General features: G+C 39.3%; 1 protein-coding gene across 1 annotated transcript; it reads left to right on the top strand.

Annotated features, from left to right (window-relative positions):
- The first annotated feature begins 1831 nt into the window (after nucleotides 1-1831).
- On the top strand, nucleotides 1832-10314 carry HSPA5 (heat shock protein family A (Hsp70) member 5). The gene is made up of 9 exons (XM_063432272.1): nucleotides 1832-1890; nucleotides 3492-3671; nucleotides 6365-6596; nucleotides 6726-6860; nucleotides 7214-7326; nucleotides 8116-8506; nucleotides 8717-8954; nucleotides 9080-9247; nucleotides 9406-10314. The coding sequence occupies exons 2-9, from the start codon at nucleotides 3547-3549 to the stop codon at nucleotides 9963-9965; spliced, it is 1962 nt and encodes a 653-aa protein (XP_063288342.1). The 5' UTR covers nucleotides 1832-1890; nucleotides 3492-3546; the 3' UTR covers nucleotides 9966-10314.
- The last annotated feature ends 1602 nt before the right edge of the window (nucleotides 10315-11916 follow it).

Below are 11916 nucleotides of genomic sequence, written 5' to 3'. Positions count from 1 at the left end.
CAGAGCTCCAATATTCAATCGGAGTATACCAGAGCAGCTCTCCCAGCAAAATTGTTGGTGATTATAGCTACCCACCCAAACATCGGCTGAGCCTTGATGAAGGGTGAAAACAAGAACGCTTTATTTGGATTTTACAAACCTATTTATAATCAGACCCGCAGCATGGGGTCTTTAGCTACACTTTGGTAAGCCCACCCCGGCCCCTCTGTTTCAGGTAGATGATCAGATCAAACACCGTTAAGGCTCCTGACATGAAAACTCCCGACAAATCAATAATGTGAAAACCAATAATAACCCCCACACAATTAATATCTCCGGATAGCTAGTCCCCGAGCGCCCAATCTGGCAAAATGGCACCCTGTTCCCAGGGATATGGTGGAATCGCCACCTGACTACGTTTTGACTGGCTGTGGCTGAGACTCAGTCCAAGTAACAGTTACACACAGCCGTCCTGAGGTAGCGCTGTTCTCTCTGAACTTTTATCCAGCAGTTTATGGGGAGCAGGTGGCTTGCTTTTAGGGTACCTATGCTGTATGTGTGTGCAGGGGGGAAGGAGCCATAGTAGCAGTGTAATTTAAGCTCTTTTGATACAGTTAATGGTGTTTCTTAACATGGGGGGGGGAAGAAACGTTGAAACTTCCCCTTGCAGGCGTGCACCCTGCAAGGGTAGACGGTGCTAACAACCTGTCACCAGCACACAGTTTGTCCCAACAACAGACGTATTTTTGCACAAAATTGATATTAGCTAGCCTGGAGATGACGTCTAGGCTGCCTAAGTTACGTGTGCCAAGAGTGTAACTAGCCCAAAGCACAAACGTCCAAATATCTCTGTATGTGTGGTGTTTCCAGCAGAAACCGTACAGCGATTCCTTCCATCCCGACCACTTCTAAAAGCAGTAAGTGGTCATGGTGGTTGGAGTAACCCAGGCTTCCCCAAACTCTGGCCCTCCAGATGTTGCTGAACTACAACTCCCATGATTCTAGGAATGAAATAGAAAGGCTGAGACTCATGGGAGTTGTAGTTCAGCAACATCTGGAGGGCCAGAGTTTGGGGAAGCCTGGAGTAACCCTTTATTTGTGGTCTATATAAGTTTATTGAATTATCATGCCCCAATATTTTACATTCTTTTATTCCAGTAACCAGATGTGAAGGATATAAACTGCTATCTATTTGGTGTTTATTCACTGAACTGGGAGTTGGCATGAAACTTGAGGGGGAAAAAATTCTCAAGCTTAGCTATTTATTTCAGTAGATTTATATTGATCTCAAATGTAATATTTCATTTATTTATTTTCTCTGAACCCCAGTGTGCTATATTTTAATAATAATACATAGTTTCCAGAGCCTCGTGCTGTGCATCACCCAAATAAATATATATTTAATTTTAGCGCAGCAAGTTACATTGAATTACAACATAAAGCTTCAGCTACCACAGTTCACAGTCTGACGACATTCTGACGAAAGTGCCAGAGGCAGGAATCTTCCAGAAACGGCCCGAACCAGGCAAGGACTCCAGCGTGTGACAGGCACCACAAGCAGCCAATCGGCAGCAGCCGCTGAGCCACGGCCTGTTATCTGATTGGCCCAGCGTCGGAGAGAGAACGAGGCGTGGAATGTGTCATTGAAGAAACAGAAAAAAAAAAAAGGAGGGCAGGGCGTGGTATGTGACGAAACGCACCAACGTGTGCGAATCCGCTGCGGCCAGCATTAGAGACGGCGTCCAATCGGGTGACTCCAACGCGCGCCGTGCCCGCCAATCAGAGCACTCCACGACGTTGACCGGCCGGGAGGATATAAAAGGGATCAGCGGCGCGTGGTACGTCAGTCTGACAGCAACCGGCGAATAGAGAAGAGACAGCGAGAGAGAGCGAACAGGCTGCTTGAGTTCGGTATGTCACTGGAGGCCCATGGGGATTGTATTATCTAATGGCAGAATCTCCTCTCCTAACACGGCTGCGGGATGGCTGAGTGTGTTTAGCGGTGGCTGCTTTTGTTGACGTGTAGCTGGTTTAGTGATCTATAACCGGTGTCTGCAGTCTGACTGTCCCTGTATCAGTGATGGCTTGCTTTATGGTTATTACTAGATGTAGTGCGCTTCCTGTCACTCTCAGCCAGCCATTGGATGAGTATCAGTGACAGCCTGGTCCCCTGTCATGCTCAGCACTGGGCTGGTTATGGGGGAGCATGGTGCCATTCATTGAGTGCTTTCTTAATGCTCAGATGTCGCTCTGTGTTGGATTAAGCTGCGCTTTGGTTTCTTATGTGGAGTATAGATCCAGGGATGCTGATGCTAGTTAAAGTTAATGGTCTATGCATAATCCCCTTTATTTTATTCTTTTAAATTTAATGATTACATCGATCTAATGCTTAAAGATGAGATTTTAATTTATTTTTAAATGATGTATTTATCTAAAGCATGCAGTATTATTCACTGAAATGTGACTTTGGTCCTGGTTATTTAAAGTGAATTTAAAAACCCAAACCAAAAAAAATTAATAGCCTAATTGGGATGACTAATACCAGCTATTTAGCCATCTTGACCTGGAATTCTTTCTGCATTACTAACCATTCACATTCTAGTGAACATCTCTTGTCTGTCACATTGTATGTTTAAATATTTTGTTGCAGGATTTGTTAGAATGGTTAGTCTGGAGGTCTAATAATGAAACTCCACTGTGCTATTAAATCTAGCATTGTAATTATTTGTAAATCCATCTTCATAGGATTTCAATGCCTAGTTATTGCCTGTCATCGCAATGAGATGTTGGTTTTGTTATAGTAGCGCTTAAATATGCAATGTTTTGCAAGATATGTATGAATGGGTTAAAATGTTTCTCTTGCTGATAACTGTATGACTATCAGTTTAACTACAGAAAACTAAAGTAGCATTCTGGCAATAAAAAATAAATTATACTTGGATCGGAGTTGCATGTAACTACCCTATCCGTTATTACTGGCTCATGTATAGTCAAGTTCGTGTATATCCTAAAGTGATAATGGGCATTTTGCAGTATCTAGAAGGTTCTCTCCATTTCCTGCCACCCATGTCTGAAGCATTATGTTCTCTCATTGGTTGGAGAGGAGGAGCGTAAAGAATGGTACATCCCTTCTGTACGCCTGCCTCCTATTTTGTAGAGGCGTATGGTTTGATGAGCATTTTTAACCTCTTGACTGCCAATGACTTTTCTGCAAAATAAATAGTATCCACACAAGCTCTTATTGTAGGATGTGGTATTTGATTTTAAAAATGTAAATTTTTGTTAGCATAAATATAGCATTTGGAGAAAAACCTCTGAGTATTCCTTTTTAAATGCCATTAACCCATAGCAAACCGTCAATAGGTCGTAAAGTTATCAGGGATACGATGTGTTAAATTTTAAGCTTTTGTGCCATCTTGGCCTATTGTATGATATTGAGCCTCTACTTGTTTTTTCTTAAGTGCTTGGTTTGGGAGTGGCTTCTGAATTAACATGACTATTCTTCCTTGCAGAATTTTTTCTATCGGAGAATTTTTCTTTATCTGTGGCAGTAAAAGAAACCTCCATATGGTTATCATGAAGTCTTTTGCTGTGTTCTTGCTGGTCGTTGCCAGCGTTTATGCTGACGACGATGACAAAAGAGAAGATGTTGGGACAGTGGTTGGAATTGATCTGGGCACCACTTACTCATGGTAAGGAATCTAGAGTGTGAACAACCACTGAAATACAAATTGGACCTATGCAATTTCCTTTTCTTGCTGTAATGGAGTATAGTGCCTTGTCTGCATCTTCCTCCCCCTTTTTTTTATTTAATCTTTTTGCTTTACTAGCTATACTCTGAACAATTCTCTTAATTCATCAAGACTCCTCCCTTCCTGTTTTTCACAATGTTTGGTATACTGCTAAAAAAGGGAATTTGCAATACTTTACATATCCTATTCTAAGTACAGCCTAGTTGAAATCCCTAGGGAACTCAGAAACTCTTAACAGATTTTCATATCAATCTTGGTATATGCATATTGTCACGTGTATGTTCAGACCTGAACACATTGAGACCATTCTTTGTTTTGTTACCCATTTGTTTTCCCCTCCCACTGTGGCAGTGTTAACCCCTTAACACCGCAGCCAAATGTACAAGTTGTGAACGAAACAAAACGTAAACAAAACCTGGCATTTGCGCTATATGTCTGTCCAACCGTAATTCACCTCTTTCATATTAAATGCACCCCCCCTTATTATATATCATTTTATTCAGGGGAAACAGGGCTTTCATTTAATATCAAATATTTGGCTATGAAACATAATTTAATATGAAAAAAATGGGAGAAAATAAGATTTTTTTTGATTTTTTTCGTTCTTCATGACATTTTAACTGTCAATGTCATAATACTGTTTGCTTTTACTGCAATAAAATACACATATTTGTATTCAGCAAAGTCTCACGTGTAAAACAGTACCCCCTATGTACAGGTTTTATGGTGTTTTGGGAAGTTACAGGGTCAAATATAGCGTGTTACATTTGAAATTGAAATTCGCCAGATTGGTTACGTTGCCTTTGAGACTGTATAGTAGCCCAGGAAATAAATTTACACCCATAATGGCATACCATTTGCAATAGTAGACGACCCAAGGTATTGCAAATGGGGTATGTCCAGTCTTTTTTAGTAGCCATTTGGTCACAAACACTGGCCAAAGTTAGCGTTTGTAGTTGTTTGTGTGTGAAAAATGCAAAAAACGCCAATTTTGGCCAGTGTTTGTGACTAAGTGGCTACTAAAAAAGACTGGACATACCCCATTTGCAATACCTTTGGTTGTCTACTATTGCAAATGGTATGCCATCATAGGGGTAATTTTCATTCTTGGGCTACCATAGGGTCATAAAGGCAACGTAAGCAATCTGGCGAATTTTAATGTGAAAAAAATTAAACACAAGCCTTATATTTGACGCTGTAATTTTTGAAAACACCATAAAACCTGTACATGAGGGGTACTGTTGTACTCAGGAGACTTCGCTGAACACAAATATTTGTGTTTCAAAACAGTAAAAAGTATTGCAGCAATAATATCGTCCCTGTAAGTGCTGTTTGTGCGTGAAAAATGCAAAAGACGTCAATTTTACTGGCGATATCATGGTTGTAATACATTTTACTGTTTTTGAAACACTAATATTTGTGTTCAGCGAAGTCTCCCGAGTAAAACAGTACCCCCCATGTACAGGTTTTATGGTGTCTTGGAAAGTTATAGGGTTAAATATAGTGCTAGCAAATTAAATTCCCTATACTTTCGGCATGGGTTGTCAGGCAGGTCCCGCTAATTGTAATTAATTAGGATACCTAATTATGTAAAATTATTACATAAATATATGTGTAGAATTAATATATGTGTATATATATATATACATATGTGTATGTGTGTGTATATATATATATATATATATATATATATATATATATATATATATATATATATATATATATATATATATTTTTAATTTTATTTATATATAGGTGTATGTGTATATATAGTGATATATACGTATATATTTATGTATATAGATATATATATTATTTCGTTATAAGTGTATTTTGATATAAATATATATATATATTAATATCAGAATACAGTTAGAACGAAATAAAACACATCTATATATTTTTTAATATTTTATTTTTAATTAATTTTTTTTTATTTAATTTTTTTACGTATTTACATATTAATTTTTTTTTTATTATTTATAAATATATATATATAACAATAATTATATATATTTAATCAGTATCAGTCTACGTGTAATTTGATATTAATATATATATAATTATATATATATTAATATTAAAATACACCTAGACGGTGTATGTGTATGTGTGTGTATATATATACTTAGATCATATATATATATATATATATATATATATATATATATATATATATATATATATATATATATATATATGATCTAAGTATATAATTAATTTATTTATTTTTACACTGTTTTAAACATTTTTTATTTGATTTTCAGCCAGCAGGGGGACCAACTGTCATTACAGTTGGTCCCCCTGCTGGCAATGCAGCAGGCAGCTATACCGGCCATGTGATTGTGAGGTCCTCGCAAGGACCTCACTCTCACATGGCCGGGAGGGCGGACGTGCCGCGGGGGGCTCCCTGGGAGTCCCCCGAACCGCGATCGCCGGCGTGGGACCGCCAGCGACCGGGTAAGTTACTAAAAAACGGAGGGCGTACTATTACGTCCGGCGGCGTTTAGAGCCGCTTTTAAAAGGACGTAATAGTACGCCCTCCGGACTTAAGGGGTTAAACATTGCAGCATTTATTGCTTTTAAAACATTGCATAGTTGAATAACTTAATATCAAATCCTTTCCTTTTTAGTGTTGGAGTGTTCAAGAATGGCCGTGTTGAGATAATTGCAAATGACCAGGGCAACCGTATTACACCTTCTTATGTGGCATTCACTCCAGAGGGAGAACGTCTTATCGGAGATGCTGCCAAGAATCAGTTGACCTCCAACCCAGAGAACACTGTTTTTGATGCTAAGCGTCTTATTGGCCGCACATGGAATGACCCCTCTGTTCAGCAGGACATAAAGTACCTGCCTTTCAAGGTACATATTCTATGACACACTTTTTGAGTTTGATAAAGAGGTCTTTCAATACCTATTCTCGAATAATGCCTTATTGCTCATTTTATGACCAATTTGGTTAACTCTAATTATTTCTAATTATTTTTCTAGGTTCTTGAGAGGAAGACCAAGCCATACATCCAAGTAGATATTGCAGATCAGGTGAAAACCTTTGCTCCTGAAGAAATTTCTGCTATGGTTTTGGTTAAAATGAAGGAAACCGCTGAAGCATATCTTGGTAAAAAGGTATGTATTTACTATCTAAGGGGAAACTATAGTCCTGAAAATAATTGTCCTTTAGAGACTACTGGCCTTGTTTACAGTGCCAGAACTCTTGTTCGTGCTCAGATGTCTATGGAGGATCTTGCAAGAGAATCCATAGCCAATACTAGTGCCAGCTGGGGGACATAACAAAACTTGACAGCAATAAGTGTTTATTATGACCGGAAAATGCATGAAGACCGATCAATCCATTATATGAAACACAATTTTTTAGGGTGGTGGAGGAAAACTGACATTTAAACTAGATTAGTGTTGGGTTTTTGTTTTGTGTGTTTTTTTTTGTTTTTTCCTTAACTGTCTATTTATTTTTGTTAAAGGTTACTCATGCTGTGGTCACTGTACCAGCTTATTTCAATGATGCCCAGCGTCAGGCCACAAAGGATGCCGGCACTATTGCAGGGTTGAATGTGATGAGGATAATCAATGAGCCGTAAGTAGCTAATTTTAACTCAGAATCTATATATATATATATATATATATATTTATTTATTTTTTTTTTTTTTTTTTTTTTTTTACTGTAATCTTAGGGAGTTGGATGTCCAGTAAACTATTCTTGTGTGGCACCTTCCTGTTGTAAACAAGTAAAACTACAGATTTTGGGTTCATATAGTAAACTCTGGGTATAATTTTTTTTTTTTTTTTTTATATATACACCCAGTTAACTCCTCATAAATGCAGTCCTTAAACGTTCCATTGGCAAGTGAGCATTCTGCCATGGAACTTCTTGGCTTGCAGTGAGAAATGGCTTTTAGGCCTGACTAGTTGCCTGGAATGTGAAATTTTGAGCTCTGGAAACTAATTCATTTCTTCTGAACTGCATGGTAACAAAACTTAGATTTAGAAGAAACACTCCAGAGAAGCTGCAGGATGGCTAACCACTGCTTTATTTGTTCCACTCCCTTGATTTTAATAGAACTGATGTGAGCAGAGCTCATTGTTTATTACTGGCATTTATAAACTGCCAACATATTCTGCTGCGCTGTACAATCGGGAAAGACCACACAAATAGGAACAGATCGATACAACAAGTAGATGGCCCTGCTTGTGAGCTTACAATCTGAAGGCCTACTCAGTTTGTCATTGGTTTATTGGCATCTGATGCTGCAGAGACCATATATCACCACAATAGATAGTAAAAATAGCAGAACAATTGTTGGGTTCTGAAAACCGTGTCTAATCTCTCTCCATTAACAGTTTTTACTATTATTCATTCTTGCAGGACAGCTGCTGCCATTGCTTATGGTCTGGACAAGAAGGAAGGAGAAAAAAATATCCTTGTCTTTGATTTGGGTGGCGGCACCTTTGATGTGTCTTTACTCACCATTGACAATGGTGTGTTTGAAGTGGTGGCTACAAATGGAGACACTCATCTTGGAGGTGAAGACTTTGATCAGCGAGTCATGGAGCACTTTATAAAGCTGTACAAGAAGAAGACTGGCAAGGATGTCAGGAAAGACAATAGAGCTGTGCAGAAACTGCGTCGAGAGGTGGAAAAGGCAAAGAGGGCTCTGTCCGCTCAGCATCAATCCAGAATTGAGATTGAATCTTTCTTTGAGGGAGAGGACTTCTCAGAAACTCTGACCCGGGCCAAGTTTGAAGAGCTGAACATGGTAAGGATCCTGCTTCACAAAGTAATGCAATGTGGTATTCCACTTTGACTTTGAGACTTTTTTAAAAACTGTGGTAACTTGTGTCAGTTTTTGTAACTTATACGAAGTGTATTGGACACGTTAAAAGCAGTTTGGTCTTTAAGGATGGCTGTCGCAAAGAGCTATACATGGTGTAGTAATCTGTCTAATGCTAGCAATACTTTGTTTTAGGATCTCTTCCGTTCCACCATGAAACCAGTTCAAAAAGTGCTAGAAGATGCTGACCTGAAGAAGTCTGACATTGATGAAATTGTTCTCGTGGGAGGTTCAACTCGTATCCCCAAGATCCAGCAGTTGGTGAAGGAATTTTTCAATGGCAAAGAACCATCCCGTGGTATCAACCCTGATGAGGCTGTTGCATATGGTGCTGCTGTTCAGGCAGGAGTACTTTCTGGCGATCAGGATACTGGTTAGTGTTTACTTCTTTAAATTGTCTAGGGATGCAGTTGACTTGTGTTTACATGAGTTTGTGAACTGGGTCAAAAAACCTTTTAGTTGGCTATGAGTTTAAATTATTTGATTTTATTTCCACAGGTGACTTGGTACTTCTTGATGTGTGCCCTCTTACTCTTGGTATTGAGACTGTGGGAGGTGTCATGACTAAACTTATACCCAGGAACACAGTTGTGCCTACCAAGAAGTCACAGATCTTCTCTACAGCCTCTGACAACCAGCCTACTGTTACCATTAAGGTTTATGAAGGTGAGCAGGCAATTTCTAGAAAAATAGTCTAGTGCAAACTCATTGCAACACATTAGAAAATACATTTATACCTATTGTATAGTGCTACAGAATTTGGTGCTATATAAATAAAGTGTGTGTGGTTTTTAGATTGTAATTTATTTTTTTTCTCTCTTTAGGGGAACGCCCATTGACAAAGGATAACCATCTTCTGGGCACTTTTGATCTCACTGGGATCCCTCCAGCTCCTCGTGGTGTCCCACAGATTGAAGTCACCTTTGAGATTGATGTGAATGGAATCTTAAGAGTAACTGCAGAGGACAAAGGCACAGGCAACAAGAACAAGATCACAATTACAAATGATCAGAACCGTCTGACACCAGACGAAATTGAGCGCATGGTCACTGATGCTGAGAAATTTGCAGAGGAAGACAAGAAGTTAAAAGAACGTATTGATTCTCGAAATGAGTTGGAGAGCTATGCTTACTCCCTAAAGAATCAGATTGGAGACAAGGAAAAGCTTGGTGGAAAACTGTCCTCTGAGGACAAGGAGACCATTGAAAAAGCAGTTGAAGAGAAGATTGAGTGGTTGGAAAGTCATCAAGATGCAGACATTGAAGATTTCAAGGCAAAAAAGAAGGAGCTAGAAGAAATTGTTCAGCCCATAGTTGGTAAACTTTATGGTGGAGCCGGTGCACCACCTCCTGAGGGAGAAGAAACTGAGAAGGATGAATTGTAGGCATGCTGGTTGTCTGTTTACTGTAATATTGTAAATACTGGACTTCAAGAACATTTTTGAAGAACATTTGAATGGAGAACTCTAATGTGTGTGTGAATTCTTCACTCTCCAGTGGAGACAAATGCTAAGCCTTAATGGCTGTTTACTGCTTTTCATTAGCAGTTGTTCACCCAAATCATTATTTTTGTTGCGGTTTGGTTCCCTTTTTTGGGGGGTGGGGGTCTGGTATTTCTTGGTTCAACATTGTTTAAAATCCACTCAGATGTTTTATTTATTTGGAAATGGTCAGGCACATTATATGTAGTACTTTTTTCTACTACCATTGACCACAATAAATGTTTGATAATTATCCTGGCTTTTTTTCATTCCCCCATTTTTACATACAAATACTGGAAGTGTTATGTAAACTATTGGTGTTAAAAGACACTTTGAATACAAATCTTCAATGTCCTTTACAAAGAGCCAATTTTTATAAAGTAGAACTGGTTTATGATTCATAAATGTGGAGGTGATCTCAACCTTAACTTTGTAAATCTAAATCCTTTTATATTTTCTTCTGTAAGGTTCATTACCAACCATTGTTCACAAGATAGGGTGGCGCTGTAGCTGAACTCTGATCATTAGCACTCTGGCAGGAGCTCTGTGAAAGAGGTCCACTACAGAAGAGTTCAAATGCAATCCACAGGCTTCACAAAATAGGTGCTCAATGGATAAGTTATTATTGGTGATCCCAGGATACATGCTGTAGCTGAAACACAAACTAAATGCAGCTATAAAAGGATTTTAACTGACTAAAAAAAAATTCAAGTAAAATCCTGAGCAATGGATAACTTGGTCTATCCGCATGTCAGTCTAACTTAAATGCCCACTATAGGCACCCAGACCACTTCAGGTTAATGAAGTGGTCTGGGTGCCAGGTCCATCTAGGGATAACACTGCCTGCTGTAAACATAGTTTCAGAGAAACTGCTATGTTTACATATGGGTTAATCCAGCCTCTAGTGGCTGTTTCACTGACAGCCACTAGAGGCGCTTCCGCACTTCTCACTGATTTTCAGTGAGACACCAGCGTCCATAGGAAAGCCTTGAATGCTTTCCTATGAACTGACAATACGCGCGCGGCTCTTGCTGCGCATTCAGCCGATGTCTGAAGGAGGAGAGTCCCCAGCGCCGAGGGAGCCCGGCACTGGAGAAAGGGAAGTGTTTAATCCCTTCCTCCAACTTCAGCATGGCGGGAGTGGGGGCACCTCAGGGCACTATAGTGCCAGGAAAACTAGTTTGTTTTCCTGGCAGTCTAGTGGCCTAATTACATACTTTTGGTCAGGTGTATGGCAATGTTTAATAAAGTACAAACATTTTGTCCATGGGTATAAAGCAGGGAGTGGAAACTGAGCCAAACCATAGCTGATCAGGGGGAAAAATGCTTTTTGACTCTATACAGTGTGTCTGTTAAACCCCATTTACCCCCCTCCATTCGGAGTGCAAGGACTGCACCTCAGACAGATGCAGATCACAGTAATCTGTACTTGCTATCCTGGCACCTTAGTGAGTGCATGCTGGGAATCCAGAGTTGTGCTCTGATGCACTAGAACAGGGTATGTAAGACTCAGTCCTCCAGAGGTTGTGGACTAAATCTCCCTAATTGCCTTTTTTAATTTTTTTTATATACAGCAAAATGTTATCAGGGGACATGTTGTCCACCATCTGGAGTTCTGACTGTTGCATACCACTGCATTAGTGTGCTGTATCACGAGTAATTACTGAGATCTGCACATAGCAGAGGTAATCCTTATGCATTACCTGATGTCCTTTCTAAAGGCCAAACAAACTGCGTGCAACTGCAGATCCCAGAAATATAAAAACCATTTACAAAACAAGTGGGGGCGGTTAAAATTGTCCGGTGATGTTAGTATAATAGACCACCCCAGGTACAGTGATAAATTTGGGATTGT

This window comes from Pelobates fuscus, chromosome 9 (assembly GCF_036172605.1).
Source record: "Pelobates fuscus isolate aPelFus1 chromosome 9, aPelFus1.pri, whole genome shotgun sequence".
In the NCBI taxonomy this organism is placed as follows: Eukaryota; Metazoa; Chordata; class Amphibia; order Anura; family Pelobatidae; genus Pelobates; species Pelobates fuscus.
This window is presented reverse-complemented; position numbering and strand designations above follow the sequence as displayed.

What these genes read in the sequence shown, in the direction of transcription:
- HSPA5 (XM_063432272.1), top strand. Translation starts at nt 3,547, where the DNA reads ATGGTTATCATGAAGTCTTTTGCTGTGTTCTTGCTGGTCGTTGCCAGC. An exon ending in AAGCATATCTTGGTAAAAAG is followed by an intron (nt 6,861 to 7,213) that starts GTATGTATTTAC and finishes TTTTTGTTAAAG; the next exon opens with GTTACTCATGCTGTGGTCAC. An exon ending in TTCTGGCGATCAGGATACTG is followed by an intron (nt 8,955 to 9,079) that starts GTTAGTGTTTAC and finishes TTATTTCCACAG; the next exon opens with GTGACTTGGTACTTCTTGAT.